Source organism: Panthera pardus, unplaced genomic scaffold, assembly GCF_024362965.1.
Source record: "Panthera pardus isolate Hobbes unplaced genomic scaffold, ASM2436296v1 HiC_scaffold_11, whole genome shotgun sequence".
Lineage (NCBI taxonomy): Eukaryota > Metazoa > Chordata > Mammalia > Carnivora > Felidae > Panthera > Panthera pardus.
In genome coordinates this window covers 27860935-27877491 of record NW_026526666.1, presented here as the reverse complement: position 1 = coordinate 27877491, position 16557 = coordinate 27860935, and the positions used below count along the sequence as shown (strand labels likewise).

Genomic DNA, 16557 nt, shown 5'->3' with positions numbered 1-16557 from the left:
CCCCACTCTCACTCTGTCTCTCTCTCAAAAATAAACAAACATTAAAAAAAAAATTTTTTTTAATACTTGGATTGTTATGCTTGGGTTAATTACTTAGACTTTGAGAAAAATGTGTTTATTGGTATTTCAGTAATGTTCCTGTTTTATGCTTTTTATTATGGTTACTAATACAGGAATTACATTAAAGTGTCTTTACATTTAATTTTGGTAAACTTAATGTTTTTATTCACATTTCTGGTTGGACTAATAAAGAATATATAAGGAATTTTTATTAGAATATGTTGGGCATTTGGGAGTCTCCTAGGAAAAGGGGAGCTCTCTACTTTTATCTCATCTTTGTCTTTATCTGTAGTATCTATAGTACAATTGATTTGATGTGATAAGGTAAGCTCAGTTAATCAAAAAAGTGAATGAAAGTGGGGAATTATTTAAAATGACAGTTTCTTTTCAAGTTTTTATTTTATTTTTCAAGTTTTTTTTTTTTGTTTTTTTTTTGTTTTTTTTAATTCCAGCTAGTTAACATACAGTGTAATATTAGTCTCAGGTGTAGAATTTAGTGATTCATCACTTACATACAACACCCAGTGCTCATCACAAGTGCCCTCCTTCATCCCCATCACCTTTTTCACCCATTCCCCTGCCTACCTTCCCTCTGGTAGCCATCAGTTTCTTGTCTATAGTTAAGAGTCTGTTTCTTGGTTTGCTTCTCTTTTTTCCCTCCCGTATTTGTTTATTATTTAAATTCCACATTTGAGTGAAATCATATGGTGTTTGTCTTTCTGTGACTTACTTAGCATGATGCTTTCTAGCTCCATCCACATCACTGCAAGTGGCAAGATTTCATTCTTTCTGATGGCTGAGTAATATTCCACTGTGTGTGTGTGTGTACCACCACTTTTTTAAAAGTTTTTATTTACTTAATTTGAGAGAGACAGAGACAGAGCAGGGGAGGGGCAAAGAGAGAGGGAGAAAATCCCAAGCAGGCTCCACATGGCCGGTGCAAAGCCTGATGTGGGGCTCGAACCCACAAACTGTGAAATCATGACTTGAGCCAAAACCAAGAGTCAGATGCTTAAATGACTGAGCCACGCAGGCACCCGATATGCCACTTCTTTTTTAATCAGTTCATCAGTTGGTGGACATTTGGGCTCTTCCCATAATTTACCTATTGTTGATAATGCTGCTATAAACATCAGGATGCATGTATCCATTTGAATTAATATTTTTAGGGGCTCCTGGGTGGCTCAGTCGGTTGAGCATCCAACTTTGGCTCAAGTCATGATCTCACTGTTGTTGGATTTGAGCCCTGCATCAGGCTCTGTGTCTCCCTCTCTCTGCCACTCTGCCTCTTGTGCTCGCTCACTCTCTCTCTCTCAAATATAAACATTAAAAAATTTTTTTTGAAATTTTTTTTATCCTTTGGATAAATACCTAGTAGTGCAATTGCTGGATCATAGGGTAGTTCTATTTTTAACTTTTTAAGGAACCTCCATACTGTTTTCCAGAGTGGCTGTACCAGTTTGCATTCCCATCAACAGTACAAGAGGGTTTCCCTTTACTCTGTATCCTCCCGAACATCTGTTGTTTCCTGTGTTGTCGGTTTTAGCCATTTTGACAGGTGTGAGGTGATATCTCATTGTAGTTTTGATTTGTTAAATTGACAGTTTAAAATACTTCAACTCAGAACTCTAAATATATATTCTTTTAGATATTGTAGATCTTTTAAGTTAGGACAAAATCTTTTTTTTTTTTATGTGTGGGCAGGGTCTTTGCTTAGAATTCCACCTAGCCATTTTTCATTAACCATATTCCTATTTGATCATCTATTGTTTCCAATTTTGGTTTCTTTAAAGGAGAAGAAGAATTAAAAGACATTTGTAAAGCAGTTAGAGTATAACATCTCATATTTTACGTGGAGTTTCCCATAATATTTTACAACTATTTTGACTGCTTCTAATTGGGTAAAAAATGTTTGTGACTCATTCATTGACCTGTCTCAAAGCATAGAACTTTCTTTTAAATAAAAACTTTCTTTTTGCTTGTGTATTTCCTCAGTGTTCATACATAATATATATTAAAATTGCATAATTAGAATCCTAAGCAAAACTAGCATAAATAGGTTTGGATAAGTACACAACTGACTCTTGATAAGCAAACAGTGCATCTGGTGAACAAAATGCATAGGCAGACCTTAGAGTAAACTGTTACCTGCCAAAGTTCAGCATGCTGTGGTTATTAATTTGCTTTACAGAATACACTGGTTAGTGAACTTCTATTACATTATGATAAACAATACACTAATACAGTCCCATTTATAGTCTCTTAAATGTCTAGATTTTAAAGTATACCATTTAATAAGTTAACTTTGTATCTGAGTGTTTATATAGTATTATAAAAGAGTGAAGTACTTCCACAGGTACACACTATTGGTTTAGTTTTAATAACCAAATAAACAAGTTAAATAACTTTTCCTTAATATGTCATTTTTAAGGAAGCTCATGGAAACCATTTAGCTGAAGAATTAGGGGCTTCTCAAGTACGTGAAGCTCATTTAGAAGCAAGAATGCAAGCAGAAATCAAGAAATTGTCAGCAGAAGTAGACTCTCTCAAAGAAGCTTATCATCTGGAGGTAAAGAAGATGTAATTCGTTCTAGTATTGTCTGCTAAAGTGGGTTGACCTATCTGAACAAAAGTAGAAGTCTAACTTCTGAGTATTCATTATAGAATAATTCATTGTGGTCTTCATTTCTGGTAGCTTAATATAACTTCACATACACTGTGGAGTTAAGAGCTTAAGTTCTTTAGCCAGGCAGCCTGGTTCCAAATCTTAGCTCATCACTTAGCACTTACGTGACCTTGAGCAATTAACCTCTCTGAAATGGGTATAATAATGTAATGTACCTCATAGAACTGTGTTGAGGATTAAATGAATATAGTTAAAGTTCTTAGACCAGAGCCTGTCTCATCATCATCTTCATCATAATCAGTTATAATATAGCACTTGCCAAAACTAACTGGAAAAAGCAAACTGGAGATATTTAGCAAACAACATAAGCAGTTTCATGTGATATGAATCTGTAATGCTTTGCAATGTCCAACATTTGTTGTGATAGTAAATTAGAAAGGCAAAATTAGAACCTCATACTTTTTATCTACTAGTATGTCCTGAACCTTTATACAAATGAGCACTGTTATCAATTAGAATAGCATTTCTTGTCTATTTAAAAACTACATTTGAGGATATACAAAATGTGTATTTTAGACCTAAATAACTTACGGAGTTCTAGTAAAGCATTTTTCTATATAACAAGGATTACAAATACATTCATATTAAACTCCTTTCAGAGGAGTTTGGGACCATCTTTGTGAGGGATTGGTGGAGCTTGAAGTCGCCACGTCTTGCTTAAAGGGTTTAGATTCAGATCTCTTTAAAAACATGGTGTCTGCCAAACAAAACACATTTGCAAACTGAATCTAGTCCCAGGCTAAGGGATTCCAACCCTTGGTCTTTAGAGACAAATGGAATCCTGTTGGATTCAGCATAATTATTTAATAAATATTAGTTACTCAACTAAGTGACCTTCGGTAATAACTAGTCCAGCTCAACTGTTTACCAGCAACTACTCTTTACACTTTTATTATGTGGTCTCTGTTCTACTTTTATTTATTATCCAGTTTTTTACTTTAAGTTTTGTAAGCCCTCTGAAATTAATTATAAGCAGGGAATACAAAAAATGAATTGTAAAAATTGGTTCTACTATTGCTATTTAATATTTGCTACTAATGTTTTATACGTATGATATAAAAATAAGAATTTGTAATGTTTTCATTCTCTTTGACACTTGACAGAGATTTATTTTTAAAGCATATATGTTGTTTGATTATAAAAATGAAGGAGTATGTCATTAAAGTACCAGTATAAAGGATCAATAATTTTTAACAGCATTTAAAATATTACAGGTTTCAGAATTGTCACAAAATCATTTAATTGCAAAACCCCTGATATTTTTGATAAGAATTAGATTTTTTTTAAGTTTTTATTTTGGAAAATTTTGAAAGAATGGTATAAATCCTCCTATATTTATTATTCAACTTTAGCAATTATCAACTTGTGGCTAATGCGATTTCATCTATAAGTATATTGACCATTTCTTTTTAAAAGGGAACACTTTTGAGAATGAAAAGGGGTGCAACTACACCAGGACACCAGGCATAAAACTCAGTCAGTCCTAAGCAAACTGGGAAATATGATCACTGTATCTTTAACCTCACTCCCTTTCCTCCACATCTCATTCTCTTTTGAAGCAAATCTCAGACATCATTATTTCATCAATAAACATTTCAATAGGTGTCTCTAAAAGATAAGGTCTATTTTTAAGAAACCTAGCCACAATACTATTATCACACCTAAAAATTGACAATCATCCGTTAATATTATCAAATACCCGCTCATTGTTCAGATTTTCCCAGTTGTCTCAAAAATGTCTATATAGTTAATTGGTTCAAATCAGGATCAAAAAACAGACCATGGTCTTTGGTTCACTGTTCTTAGGTAAATTTAAGACTATAGGTTTCTTCTCCCCCTTTTTTCCTCTCATGGGGTATTTGTTGAGAAATCAGATGTTTGTTCCTATAAACAGAATTTACTTTAGTATAAGTGGAAGTGGAAAGTATTAGAATTTGAAACCAACTCTACCCTACTTAATTCTTTTCTTTTTCAATTTTGGGGCTGTGTAGATGATTTCACATCAAGAGAACCATGCAAAGTGGAAGATTTCTGCTGACTCTCAAAAGACTTCTGTTCAGCAACTAAATGAACAGTTAGAGAAGGCAAAACTGGAATTAGAAGAAGCTCAGGATACCGTAAGCAACTTGCATCAACAAGTCCAAGACAGGAATGAAGTAATTGAAGCTACAAATGAAGCATTACTTATTAAAGTAAGTAAACGTATAAAAGTACATAAAACACATCAATGAAAAAGTGAATTTATGACTTATTTTCCCCATCCTTGTAGTTTATAAAGGAAAATATGACCAAATGCTGACCAGTTTGAATAAAAAGCATCTTATTTAGAAGACATTGGATGTAGGGATTATGAATATGATGATTATCAGATTACTATAGGAGAAATAATTTATAAATGTTCAAACACAAACTTAAATTTTTAAAAATTTATTTCTATTTTTTTTGGTAAGAACATTTATGTTCTACTCTCCTAGCAAATTTCAGTCATATAATACAGTATTACCAACTGTAGTCAACATGTTATGCATTATGTCTTCAAACCTTATTGTCTTTTAGCTAAAAGGTTTTACTGTTTTACTAACCTCTCTTTCCCTCACTGCCCAGCAAACCCTTTTCTACCTGCTGTTTTTATGAATTTGACTTTTTTTTTTTAACTGTACATATAAAATGATTCCATGAACTATTTGTCTTTCTCTGTTTTATTTCACTTAACATAATGCTCTCAGGGTCTTTTCATGTTGTCACAAATAGCAAGACGTCCTTTCTCATGGCTGAATAATATTCATTGTATGTATATAGATACCATATCTTCTTTATACATTTATCTATTGATAAACACTTTGGTTTTTTGCTTATCTTGGCTGTTGGAAATAATGCCATCACTGAACTTGGGAATACATGTATCTTTTTGATATCCTGTATTAATTCCTTTTGAGTATATACCCCAAACTGGTGTTGCAGGATCATGTGGTATTTCTGTTTTTAATTTTTGAGGAACCTCCATACTGTTTTCCATAGTGGCTGTGCAATTTACATTCCACCAACAGTGGACAAGGGTTCCCTATCTGCACACCCACACCAATACTTGTTATCTCTTGGGTTTGTTTTGTTTTGTTTTGATACTAGCCATTCAGACAAGTATGATGTAATATCTCATTGTGGTTTCGATTTGCATTTCCCTGATGACTAGTGATGTTGAGCACCTTTTCACATACCCTTTGCCTATTTGTATGTGTTCTTTGGAAAAATGTGTTCAGTTTCTCTGCCGATTTTTAATTTGGATTGTTTGGGTTTGAGTTATAGGAGTTCTTTCTTTATCTCAGGCATTCACATACATGATTTGCAAATATTTTCTCCCATTCTGTAGGCTGCCTTTTCATTTTATTGATAGTTTACACTGCTGTGCAGAAGCTTTTTAGTTGCTTATATTTGATTTCAGTGCCCTTGCTTTTTTTTTTATTTTTTTTATTTTTTTTATTTTTTTTATTTTTTAATATATGAAATTTACTGTCAAATTGGTTTCCATACAACACCCAGTGCTCATCCCAAAAGGTGCCCTCCTCAATACCCATCACCCACCCTGCCCTCCCTCCCACCCCCCATCAACCCTCAGTTTGTTCTCAGTTTTTAACAGTCTCTAATGCTTTGGCTCTCTCCCACTCTAACCTCTTTTTTTTTTTTTTTTTTTTTTTTCCTTCCCCTCCCCCATGGGTTTCTGTTATGTTTCTCAGGATCCACATAAGAGTGAAACCATATGGTATCTGTCTTTCTCTGTATGGCTTATGTCACTTAGCATCACACTCTCCAGTTCCATCCATGTTGCTACAAAAGGCCATATTTCATTTTTTCTCATTGCCACGTAGTATTCCATTGTGTATATAAACCACAATTTCTTTATCCATTCATCAGTTGATGGACATTTAGGCTCTTTCCATAATTTGGCTATTGTTGAGAGTGCCGCTATAAACATTGGGGTACAGGTGCCCCTATGCATCAGTACTCCTGTATCCCTTGGATAAATTCCTAGCAGTGCTATTGCTGGGTCATAGGGTAGGTCTATTTTTAATTTTCTGAGGAACCTCCACACTGCTTTCCAGAGCGGCTGCACCAATTTGCATTCCCACCAACAGTGCAAGAGGGTTCCTGTTTCTCCACATCCTTCAGTGCCCTTGCTTTTATGTCATATCCAAAAATTTATTGCCAACTTGATGTCAGGTGCCTTAGCCCTCTGTTTTCTTCTGGAAGATTTATGGTTTCAGATCATAAATTTAAGTCTTTCATCCATGTAGAGTTGATTTTTGTGTATGGTATAAGATAGTGATACAGTTTCATCGTTTTCTATCTGTCCAGTTTTCCCAGCACCATTTATACAGATACTATCCTTTCCCCATTGTATATTCTTGGCTTCTTTGTCACAAATTAATTTGCTATATATGCATGGACTTATTCCTGGACTATCTGGTCTGTTCCTTGATCTATGTGTCCATTTCTGTACCAGTACCACATTGTTTTTATTACTGTAGTTTGTAATGAGATAATGTGATGCTTCCGGCTTCCTTCTTTTTTCTGAAGATTACTTTAGATATTTGGGGTCTTTTTCGGTTTCATACAGATTTTAGGATTGTTTGTTGATATTTCTTTGAATAATGCCTTTTTGATGGAATTTTAATGGGGATTGAATTGAATCTGTAGATTGCTTTGGGTAGTATATTTATTTTGTATCCTGCAACTTCACTGAATTCATTTATTCTAACAATTTTTTGATAGTTTTTAGTGTTTTCTGTATATATTATCATGTCATCTACAAATATAGACAGCTTTACTTCTTTCCAACTTGGGTACTTTTGTGTCTTTTTCTTGACTAATTGCTCTGGGTAGGACTTCCAGTACTGTGTAGAATAAAAGTGGTGAGTGGGTATTCTTTTCTTGCTGCTGGTCTTACAGGATGTTGAATTGTGTCAGATGCTTTCTCTGCATCTACTGAGATGATTTAAAGATTTTTATCCTTCATTTTGTTAATGTGGTGTATCACACTGATTTATATTTTATTTTTTTTGTAAATAGTGAACCATTCTTGCATCTATGGAATTAATCCCATGTGATCATGGTGTATGATCCTTTTAATAATGTATTGTGGAATTTGGCTTTTCTGCTATTTTGTTGAGGAATTTTGTATCTATGTTCATCAAGCATACTGGCCACTTTTCTTGTGGCTTCCCATCAGGGTAACACTGGCTTCATAAAATGAGTTTGGAAGGGTTCCCTCTTCTGTTTTTTAGAAGAGTTTAAGAAGGGTTGGAATTAATTCTTCCTTAATGTTTGATAGAATCCGCCAGTGAAGTCATCTGGTCCTGGACTTTTGTTTCTTTGGAAGTTTTTGATTACTGATCCAATTTCCTTACTATTAATTGGTTTGTTCAGATATTCTCTTCATATTGTCTTGGTAGAATTTGTTTCTTCTAGGTTGTCCAGTTTGTTGGTATATAAGTCTTTGTATCAGTCTCTAATGATCCTTTGTGTTTCTCTGGTAGCAGTTGAAATGTCTCCTCTTTCATTTCAAATTTTATTAATTTGGGCCTTTTTTTCTTGGTAAATCTAGCTAAAGATTTGTATATATATTTTTTACCACTTTAAAAGCCCTCTCTTTTCAGTTTCATTGATCTTTTCTGTTGTCTTTTTAGTTTCTATTTCTGCTCTGATCTTTGTTATTTCCCCTTTTCTTAATTTTGGGCTTTAATTTGTTATTTTTCTATTTCCTTAAAGTGTGAAGTTAGGTTATTTGAGATCTTGTTTCCTAATGTAGATGTTTATTACTATTAACTTACCTCTTAAAAATATTTTTTCTGTATCCCATATGGGATACCATATTTTGTATCCCATAATTTTTGGTATGTTGTATTTCCATTTTCATTTGTCTCAACATAATTTTTTCTAATTTTTCTGGCCTCTTGGCTATTCAGTAGCATATTTTTTTAATCCTGACATAATTGTAAATTGTCAATTTTCTTGTAAGACTTGTATTGTGGCCTACCACATGGTCTCCCTTGGAGAATGTTCCTTGTATGTTTGAGAAGAATGTGTATAGGCCTTGTATGGAATGTTCTACAAATGTCTGTTAAGTCCATTTGGTGTTATGTGTAGTTCAAGTCGTTTTTCCTTATTGATTTTTCTGCCTTGATCTATCTATCCATTGATGACAATGGGGTATTTAAGTCTTCTACTATTATTATATTTCTGTCTTTTTCTCCCTTCAGGTCTGTCAATATTAGCTTTATATATTTAGGTGCTTCTATGTTTTTTAGGACCATAAATATTTATGTAATATATTCTTTCAGATTGACCCTTTTATCATTACATAATGACATTCTTTGTCTCTTGTTACAGTTTTGGCTTAAATATTGTTTTTTCTGATGTGAGTAGAGCTACTCTAGGATTTTGATATCCATTTACATGGAATATATATATTTTTATATTTTTTATTTTTAATGTTTTTTTAATTTTATTTTAAATTCCAGTATAGTTAACATACAGTGTCATATTAGTTTCAGGTATACAATGTAGTGATTCAACACTTCCATTCATTACCCTGTGCTCATTACAAGTGATGAGCATATTTAATCACCATCACCTATTTTACCTATCTACCCACCCACCTCCCCTCTGGTAACCATCAGTTTGTTCTCTGTAGTTAAGAGTCTTTCTGGGTTTATCTCTGTCTCTTCTGTTTTTTTTCCTTCGCTCATTTTATTTGTTAGTTTCTTTTTTTAAAAAACGTTTACTTATTTTGAGAGAGAAAGAGCTTGCACATGCATGAGTGGGGGGCGGGTGCAAAGAGAGAGGGAGAGAGAGAATCCCAAGCAGGCTCTGCACTGTCAGCAGATGGGGACTTGATCTTACAAAGCATGAGATCATGACCGGAGTCAAAATCAAGAGTCGGACACTTAACTAACTGAGCCACCCAGGCACCCCTTGTTTGTTTCTTAAATTCCACATGAGTGTAATCATATGGTATTTATCTTTGTCTAACTGACTTATTTCACTTAGCATTATACTCTTTAGCTCCATTTATGTCACTGCAAATGGCAAGATCTCATTCTTATTTATGGCTGAATAGTATTCCATTGTAAATATATACCACATCTTTTTTTTTTTTTTCAACGTTTTTTTTTGTTTGTTTGTTTGTTTTTTATTTTTGGGACAGAGAGAGACAGAGCATGAACGGGGGAGGGGCAGAGAGAGGGAGACACAGAATCGGAAACAGGCTCCAGGCTCCAAGCCATCAGCCCAGAGCCTGACGCGGGGCTCGAACTCACGGACCGCGAGATCGTGACCTGGCTGAAGTCAGACGCTTAGCTGACTGCGCCACCCAGGCGCCCCTATATACCACATCTTTATCCATTAATCTGTCAATGGACATTTGGGCTGCTTCCTTATTTTGGCTATTTTAAATAATGCTCCAATAAACAGAGGGGTTCATATATCCCTTTGAATTAATGTTTTTGTATTCTTGGATAAATACCCAGTAGTGCAGTTGCTGGATCATAGTGTAGTTCTATTTTTGGCTTTTTGAGGAACCTCCATATTGTTTCCACAGTGGCTGCACTGGTTTGCATTCCTAAAAACAATGCAAGAGGGTTCCTTTTTCTCCACATCCTTGCCAACACTTGTTTACTGTGCTGTTGATTTTAGCCACTCTCATAATTGTGAGCTGATACTGCATTGTGGTTTTGATTTGCATTTCCCTGATGGTTATTTATGTTGAGCATCTTTCAGTGTGTCTGTTAGCCATCTCTATGTCCTCTTTGGAGAAATGTCTGTTAATGTCTTCCACCCATTTTTAAATTGGATTATTTGTTTTTTTGGTGTTGTATAAGTTCTTTATATATTTTGGATACTAACCCTTTGTCAGATATATCATTTGTAAGTATCTTCTCCCATCTCATAGGTTGCCCTTTAGTTTTGTTGATTGTTTCCTTAACTGTGCAGAAGCTTATTATTTTGATGAGGTTCCAATAGTTTATTTTTGCTTTTGTTTCCCTTGCCTCAGGAGACATATCTAGAAAAATAGTGCCACAACTGATGTCATAAGATTACTGCCTGTGCTCTCCTCTAGAATTTTTATGGTTTCACATTTAGGTCTTTAATCCATTTTAAGTTTATATTTGTGTATGGTATTATAAAGTAGTCCAATTTCATTCTTCTGCATGTAGCTGTCCAGTTATCCCAGCACTGTGTGTTGAAGAGACTGTCTTTTTCCCATTGCATATTCTTGCCTCTTTCATCTGAAGATTAATTGACCATATAATTGTGGGTATATTTCTGCCTGCCTTCCTGCTTTCCTTCCTTCCAGAGACAGTGTGAGCAGGGGAGGAGTAGAGAGATTGAGAGTGAGAATCCCTAAAGCAGGCTCCATGCCCAGCGTGGAGCCCGAAGCTGGGCTCAAGCCCACGAACCACGAGATCATGACCTGAGCTGAAACCAAGAATCAGATACTTAACCAACTGAGCTACCCAGGCACCTTGGATATATTTCTGGGCTCTCTGTTCTGTTCACTTGATCTATGGGTTTGGTTTGTGTGTGTGTGTGTGTGTGTGTGTGTGTGTGTGTGCCAGTACCATACTTGTTTTGAATACTACAGCTTTGTAGTGTGTCTTGAAATCTGAGATTATGAGACTTCCAGTTTTATTGTTCTTTTTCCATATTTCTTTGGCTCTTCAAGGTCTTTACTGATTCCATACAAATTTTAGGATTATTTGTTGTAGTTCAGTGAAAAATGCTGTTGATATTTTCATAGGATTGCATAAAATCTGTAGATATCTTTGGATTGTGTGGACATTTTAGCAATAGTTATTCTTTTAATCCATGAGTATGGAATATATTTCCATTTCTTTGTGTCATTTTCATTTTCTTTCATCAGTATTTATAGTTTTCAGAGTCCAGGTCTTTTACCTCCTTGGATAAGTTTATTCCTAGGCATTTCATTATTTTTCGTACAATTCTAAGTGGAACTGTTCTCTTAATTTCTCTTTCTGCTACTTTATTAGTAGTGTAGCAATGCAGTGGATTCCTGAATATTGACTTTTGTATTCTATGACCTTACTGAATTCATTTAGCAATTTTAGTAGGTTTTTCATGGTCTTTAACGTTTTCTACATATAGTATCTTGTTATGTGCAAATAGTTAAAGTTACTTCTTTCTTACTAATTTGGATGACTTTTATTCCTCATCTCATTACTATGACTATGACTTCCAATACTGTGTTGAATAAAGGTGTTGAGAGTGGACATCTTGTCTTGTTCCTGGTCTTAGGGGACACGTTGGCAGTTTTTCACCATGGAGTATGATGTTAGCTTTGAGTTTTTGATGTATCGCCCTTATTATGTTGAGCTATGTTCCCTCTAAACCTACTTTGTTAAGAGTTTCTGTCATGAATGGATGTTGTACTTTGTCAAATGCTTTTTCCTTGTCTCTTGAAATGATCATATGGTTCTTATCCTTTCTAGAGTTGATATGTATCACATTGATTTGTGAATAACAAACCACCCTTGCATCCCTGGAATAAATCCAACTTTATCGTGGTGAATGCTTTTTTTTAATGTATTGTTAGATTCAGTTTGTATTTAATATTTTGTTGAGGATTTTTGCATCTTAAGTTCATCATTGATATGGACCTATATTTCTCTTTTGTTGTAGTGTCTTTGTCTGGTTTTGGTATCAGGGTAGTGCTGGCTTCATAGAATGAATTTGGAAGTTTTCCTTCCTTTTGTATTTTTTGGAATAGTTTGAGAAGAAGAGGTGTTAACTCTTCTTTAAATGTTTGGTGGAATTCACCTGTGAAGCCATCTTGTCCTGGACTTTTGGAGTTATTGGATTACTGGTAATCAGTCTGCTCAAATTTTCTATTTCTTATAGATTGAGTTTTGGGAGGTTATGTGTTTCTAGGAAGTTCTCCATTTCTTCTAGGTTGTCCAGTTTGTTGGCATATGATTTTTCATAATATTCTCTTATAATCCTTTGTATTTCTATGGTGTCAGCTGTTCTTTCTTCTCTTTCATTTCTGATGTTGTTTATTTGAATCCTCTCTCTCCCTCTCAATTTTTTTTTTATTGGTCTGTTGAAAGGTTTATCAATTTTGTTGATCTTTTCAAAGAACCAGCTCCTGTTTCATTGATCACTTCCAATTTTTTTTGTTTCTATTTATTTCTGTTTTAATCTTTATTATTTTCTTCCTTCTGTTGGCTTTGGGTTTTGTTCTTTTTTTTTCTAGCTCCTTTAGATGTAAGCAGATTGTTTATTTGAGATTTTTCTTGCTTCTTGAGGTAAGCCCTTATTGCTATAACTTCATTTTGAGAACTGCTTTTGCTGTATCCCAAAGATTTTGGACCACTGTGTTTTCGTTTTCATTTTTCCCCATTTTTTTAGAATTTCTTCTGGATTTCTTGGTTCCCCCATTCATTGTTTAATAGCATGTTATTTAACCTCCATGTATTTGTGTTCTTTCCAGATTTTCTTATGGTTTGACTTCTAGTTTCATAGCATTGTGTTCAGAAAAGATCCATGGTATGACTTCAGTCATTTTCAATCTTTTGAGACTTGTTTTGTGGCCTAATGTGATCTATTCTGGAGAATGCTCCCTGTGCACCTAAAAGAATGCATCCTGGAGCACCTGGGTGGCTCAGTCAGTTAAGTGTCTATGTCGGCTCAGGTCATAATCTCATGGTTCATGGGTTCGAGCCCCACATTAAGCTCTGTAGTGACAGCTCAGAGCCTGGAGCCTGCTTTAGATTCTGTGTCTCCTCTCTGCCCCTCCCCACTCATGCTCTGTCTCTCTCTCTCAAAAATAAATAAACATTAAAAAATTAAAAAAAAAATTGTGTATCCTATTTTAGAATGGGATGTTCTGAATATATCTTAGATCCACCTGGTCCACTGTATCATTCAAAACTAGCTTCCTTGTTGATTTTCTGTTTGAATGATCTATCCATTGATGTAAGTGGGTATTAAAGTCCTCTACTGGGGTTCCTGGGTGGCTCATTTGGTTGAGTGTCTGACTTCGGCTCAGGTCATGATCTCACCATTTGTGGGTTCGAGCCCCATTTTGGGCTCTGTGCTGCCAGCTCAGAGCCTGAATCCTGCTTTGGATTCTGTCTCCCTCTCTCCCCGCCCCCTCCCCCACTCGCACCGTTTCTCTCTCTCTTTCAAAAATAAATAAAATATTAAAAAAAAAATTTAAGTCTTTTACTATATTACTATCAGTTACTACCTTTATGCTTGTTAGTAACTACTTTATGGATTTGGGTGCTATCACATTGGGTACATAAATACTTACAGTTGTTATATCTTCTTGTTGGATTGTTTCCTTTATGATTATGTAGTGTCCTTTGTTTGTCTCTTGTTATGGTCATTGTTTTACAGTCTGTCTTTTCCCATAGAAGTATTGCTCCCCTGGCTTTCTTTTCATTTACATTTGCATTATAAATGCTTTTCCCTCCCTTCACTTTCAACCTTTATGTGTTGTTTGGTCTGAAATGAGTATCTTTTAGGCAGCTTATACAGATAGGTCTTGCTTTTTTATCCATTCTGTGTCAGTCTTCACTCTGGCTTTTGATTGGAGCATTTATTCCATTTACATTCAAAGTAATTATTGATAAGTATGTACTTAGCACCATTTTGTTATTGTAGTTCTTTTCTGTCCCTCTCTTCTCACAGTTTGCTGCTTTCTTTAGTGATACAATTGGATTCCTTTTCCTTTATATTTTCCCTGTTACTGTGTGTCTGTTCCCTATACTGTTACTATAACATTTGTATAAGGAAAATCTAGTTTTCATGGAGTTTCTTAGTGTAGTTTTAACATATTTCAAGTGAGCATAGGTAATTTTCCCAAAATGAAGGGTTTAAACAGAGTTTGGAAAACTCTCATGGTTTGTTATGAAAGGAATTTGTGTTCTGGGCAGAAGGTTGACTTAAAAAATCATAGATTCTTAGAGATCATTTAAGTAATTTATTCATTTAACAAAAATGTATTGAACACCTACTGTGTACGTATTTTTCTACAGGAATCAGAATTAACCAGATTACAAGCCAAAATTTCTGGACGTGAAAGGGCAGAAGACATCAAGTTTCTACCAGCCCTGCTTACATCTGCAACAGAAATTATGCCTGCCATTCAAGATCCAAAATTTGCTAAACATTCTCATGCAGCTTTTTTCAAGTGTAGAAAACTACGTCGCTCAATTAGTGCCAGTGACCTTAGTGTCAAAACTGGTAGTAATGAAGATCTTTCTGAAGAATTACTACAAGACTTAAAAAAAATGCAATTAGAACAGTCGTCAACATTAGAAGAAAGCCAGAAGGATCTGACTTATACCCAGCCAGACTCATTTAAACCTCTCACATATGACATAGAAGATGATAGTTCTGAAAGTAATGACTTCAGTACTCTTAGTGGAATGCTAAGATATATAAACAAAGAAGTGAGACTATTAAAAAAGTCTTCTATGCAAACAGGTGCTGGTATACCTCAGGTATGTATGTCTTTCATTAGAAGTTATAATAATTTGTCTCCAATGAATATCATTTTATTGTTTGTAAAAAAAAATCCATGTATTTAAATGAAGCATGCCATTAAGTGATACGTAAATACTGAAAGTTCAAAAAATTCCATTGTAAGTAGGGTTGAAAATTTAGCATTGAAAATTAATTTTGATTAAAATAGCCTATACATATGATTAAATATAATCTTTATATTTCATTAAAGTACTAAGTCTATTTCATATTAGGAAAGTATTTTGAACTCTAGAATAAACTTGACCCTTGAACAGTGCAGGGGTTAGGGGCACTGACACCCCAGTGCAGCTAAAAATTCATATATAACTTTTGACTCCCCCCAAACTTAACTGGTAATAGCTGGTTTACTGGAAGCCTTACTCATAACCTAAACAGTTTAACACATATTTTGTATGTTATATGTATACAATAAAGCTAGAGAAAATGTTAAGAAAATCATAAGGGAAAATACATTTATAGTACTGTATTGTATTTACTGATAATGTAAGTTATATCATGTTTTACAAGATGAATTATCTGTCAGTACCCACATCAATATTGTCTTATACAAAACACTGTTGGTGTTATATATGTATAACTAACACTAAATATAAAAAATGAAAAGATAATATGAAAAAAATTCATCTTTATTTATAGGTTAATAATTCATACATTGATAAGGAAGCAGAAGCAATATGAATGCTTTATGGTAGCCTAGCCTCCACACTAATGAATCATTATAAAATTTCATTCTAGCCATATTCATTATATACTGTTGGAAACAGTGTTCTATTTTTTTTAAAAACTACTTACCTGTGATGATGGGCTGCTCTGCACCTTCTTCATTTACTAGAGAGAGGGACACACCCTATGGGAATGTTATTTGAAAGCAAAGTTATAAAACAGAAAACTACCACATTATTAAGTTTATATTAAATACTACTTACCTTATACCTATGTAAGGATAGTTTGCCTACTTCCATATACATCTTGCACATGATGTTCTACATGGTCAGTACTTAGATGATGGTGATGATGACACAGAAACATCTCTCACAGTTCTTGTCATACATTATTATTTAACATGAAAATACACATACACAACAGTTCGATTTATTAACTATGCAGCCATTATTATTATTGCTGTCTGAAGGATGGCAGAGGCAGAGGGGTGGAGGAGGTGGAAGGGGAGGCAGGAGAGGCAGGCACATTTCGTGTAACTTCATGAAAATACATCAGCATTTCTGGGTGATTTTTTTTTTTTT

General features: G+C 34.4%; 1 protein-coding gene across 5 annotated transcripts in view; it reads left to right on the top strand.

Annotated features, from left to right (window-relative positions):
* Positions 1 to 16557, top strand: part of CCDC18 (coiled-coil domain containing 18) — a 115234-nt gene that overhangs the window by 83304 nt on the left and 15373 nt on the right. For all 5 annotated transcript variants that reach the window (XM_019437957.2, XM_019437954.2, XM_019437953.2 and 2 more), the window contains 3 exons: positions 2492 to 2629; positions 4738 to 4938; positions 14803 to 15270. In XM_019437957.2, the coding sequence (XP_019293502.2) occupies positions 2492 to 2629; positions 4738 to 4938; positions 14803 to 15270 (807 nt within the window). The remainder of the gene's footprint in view (positions 1 to 2491; positions 2630 to 4737; positions 4939 to 14802; positions 15271 to 16557) is intronic.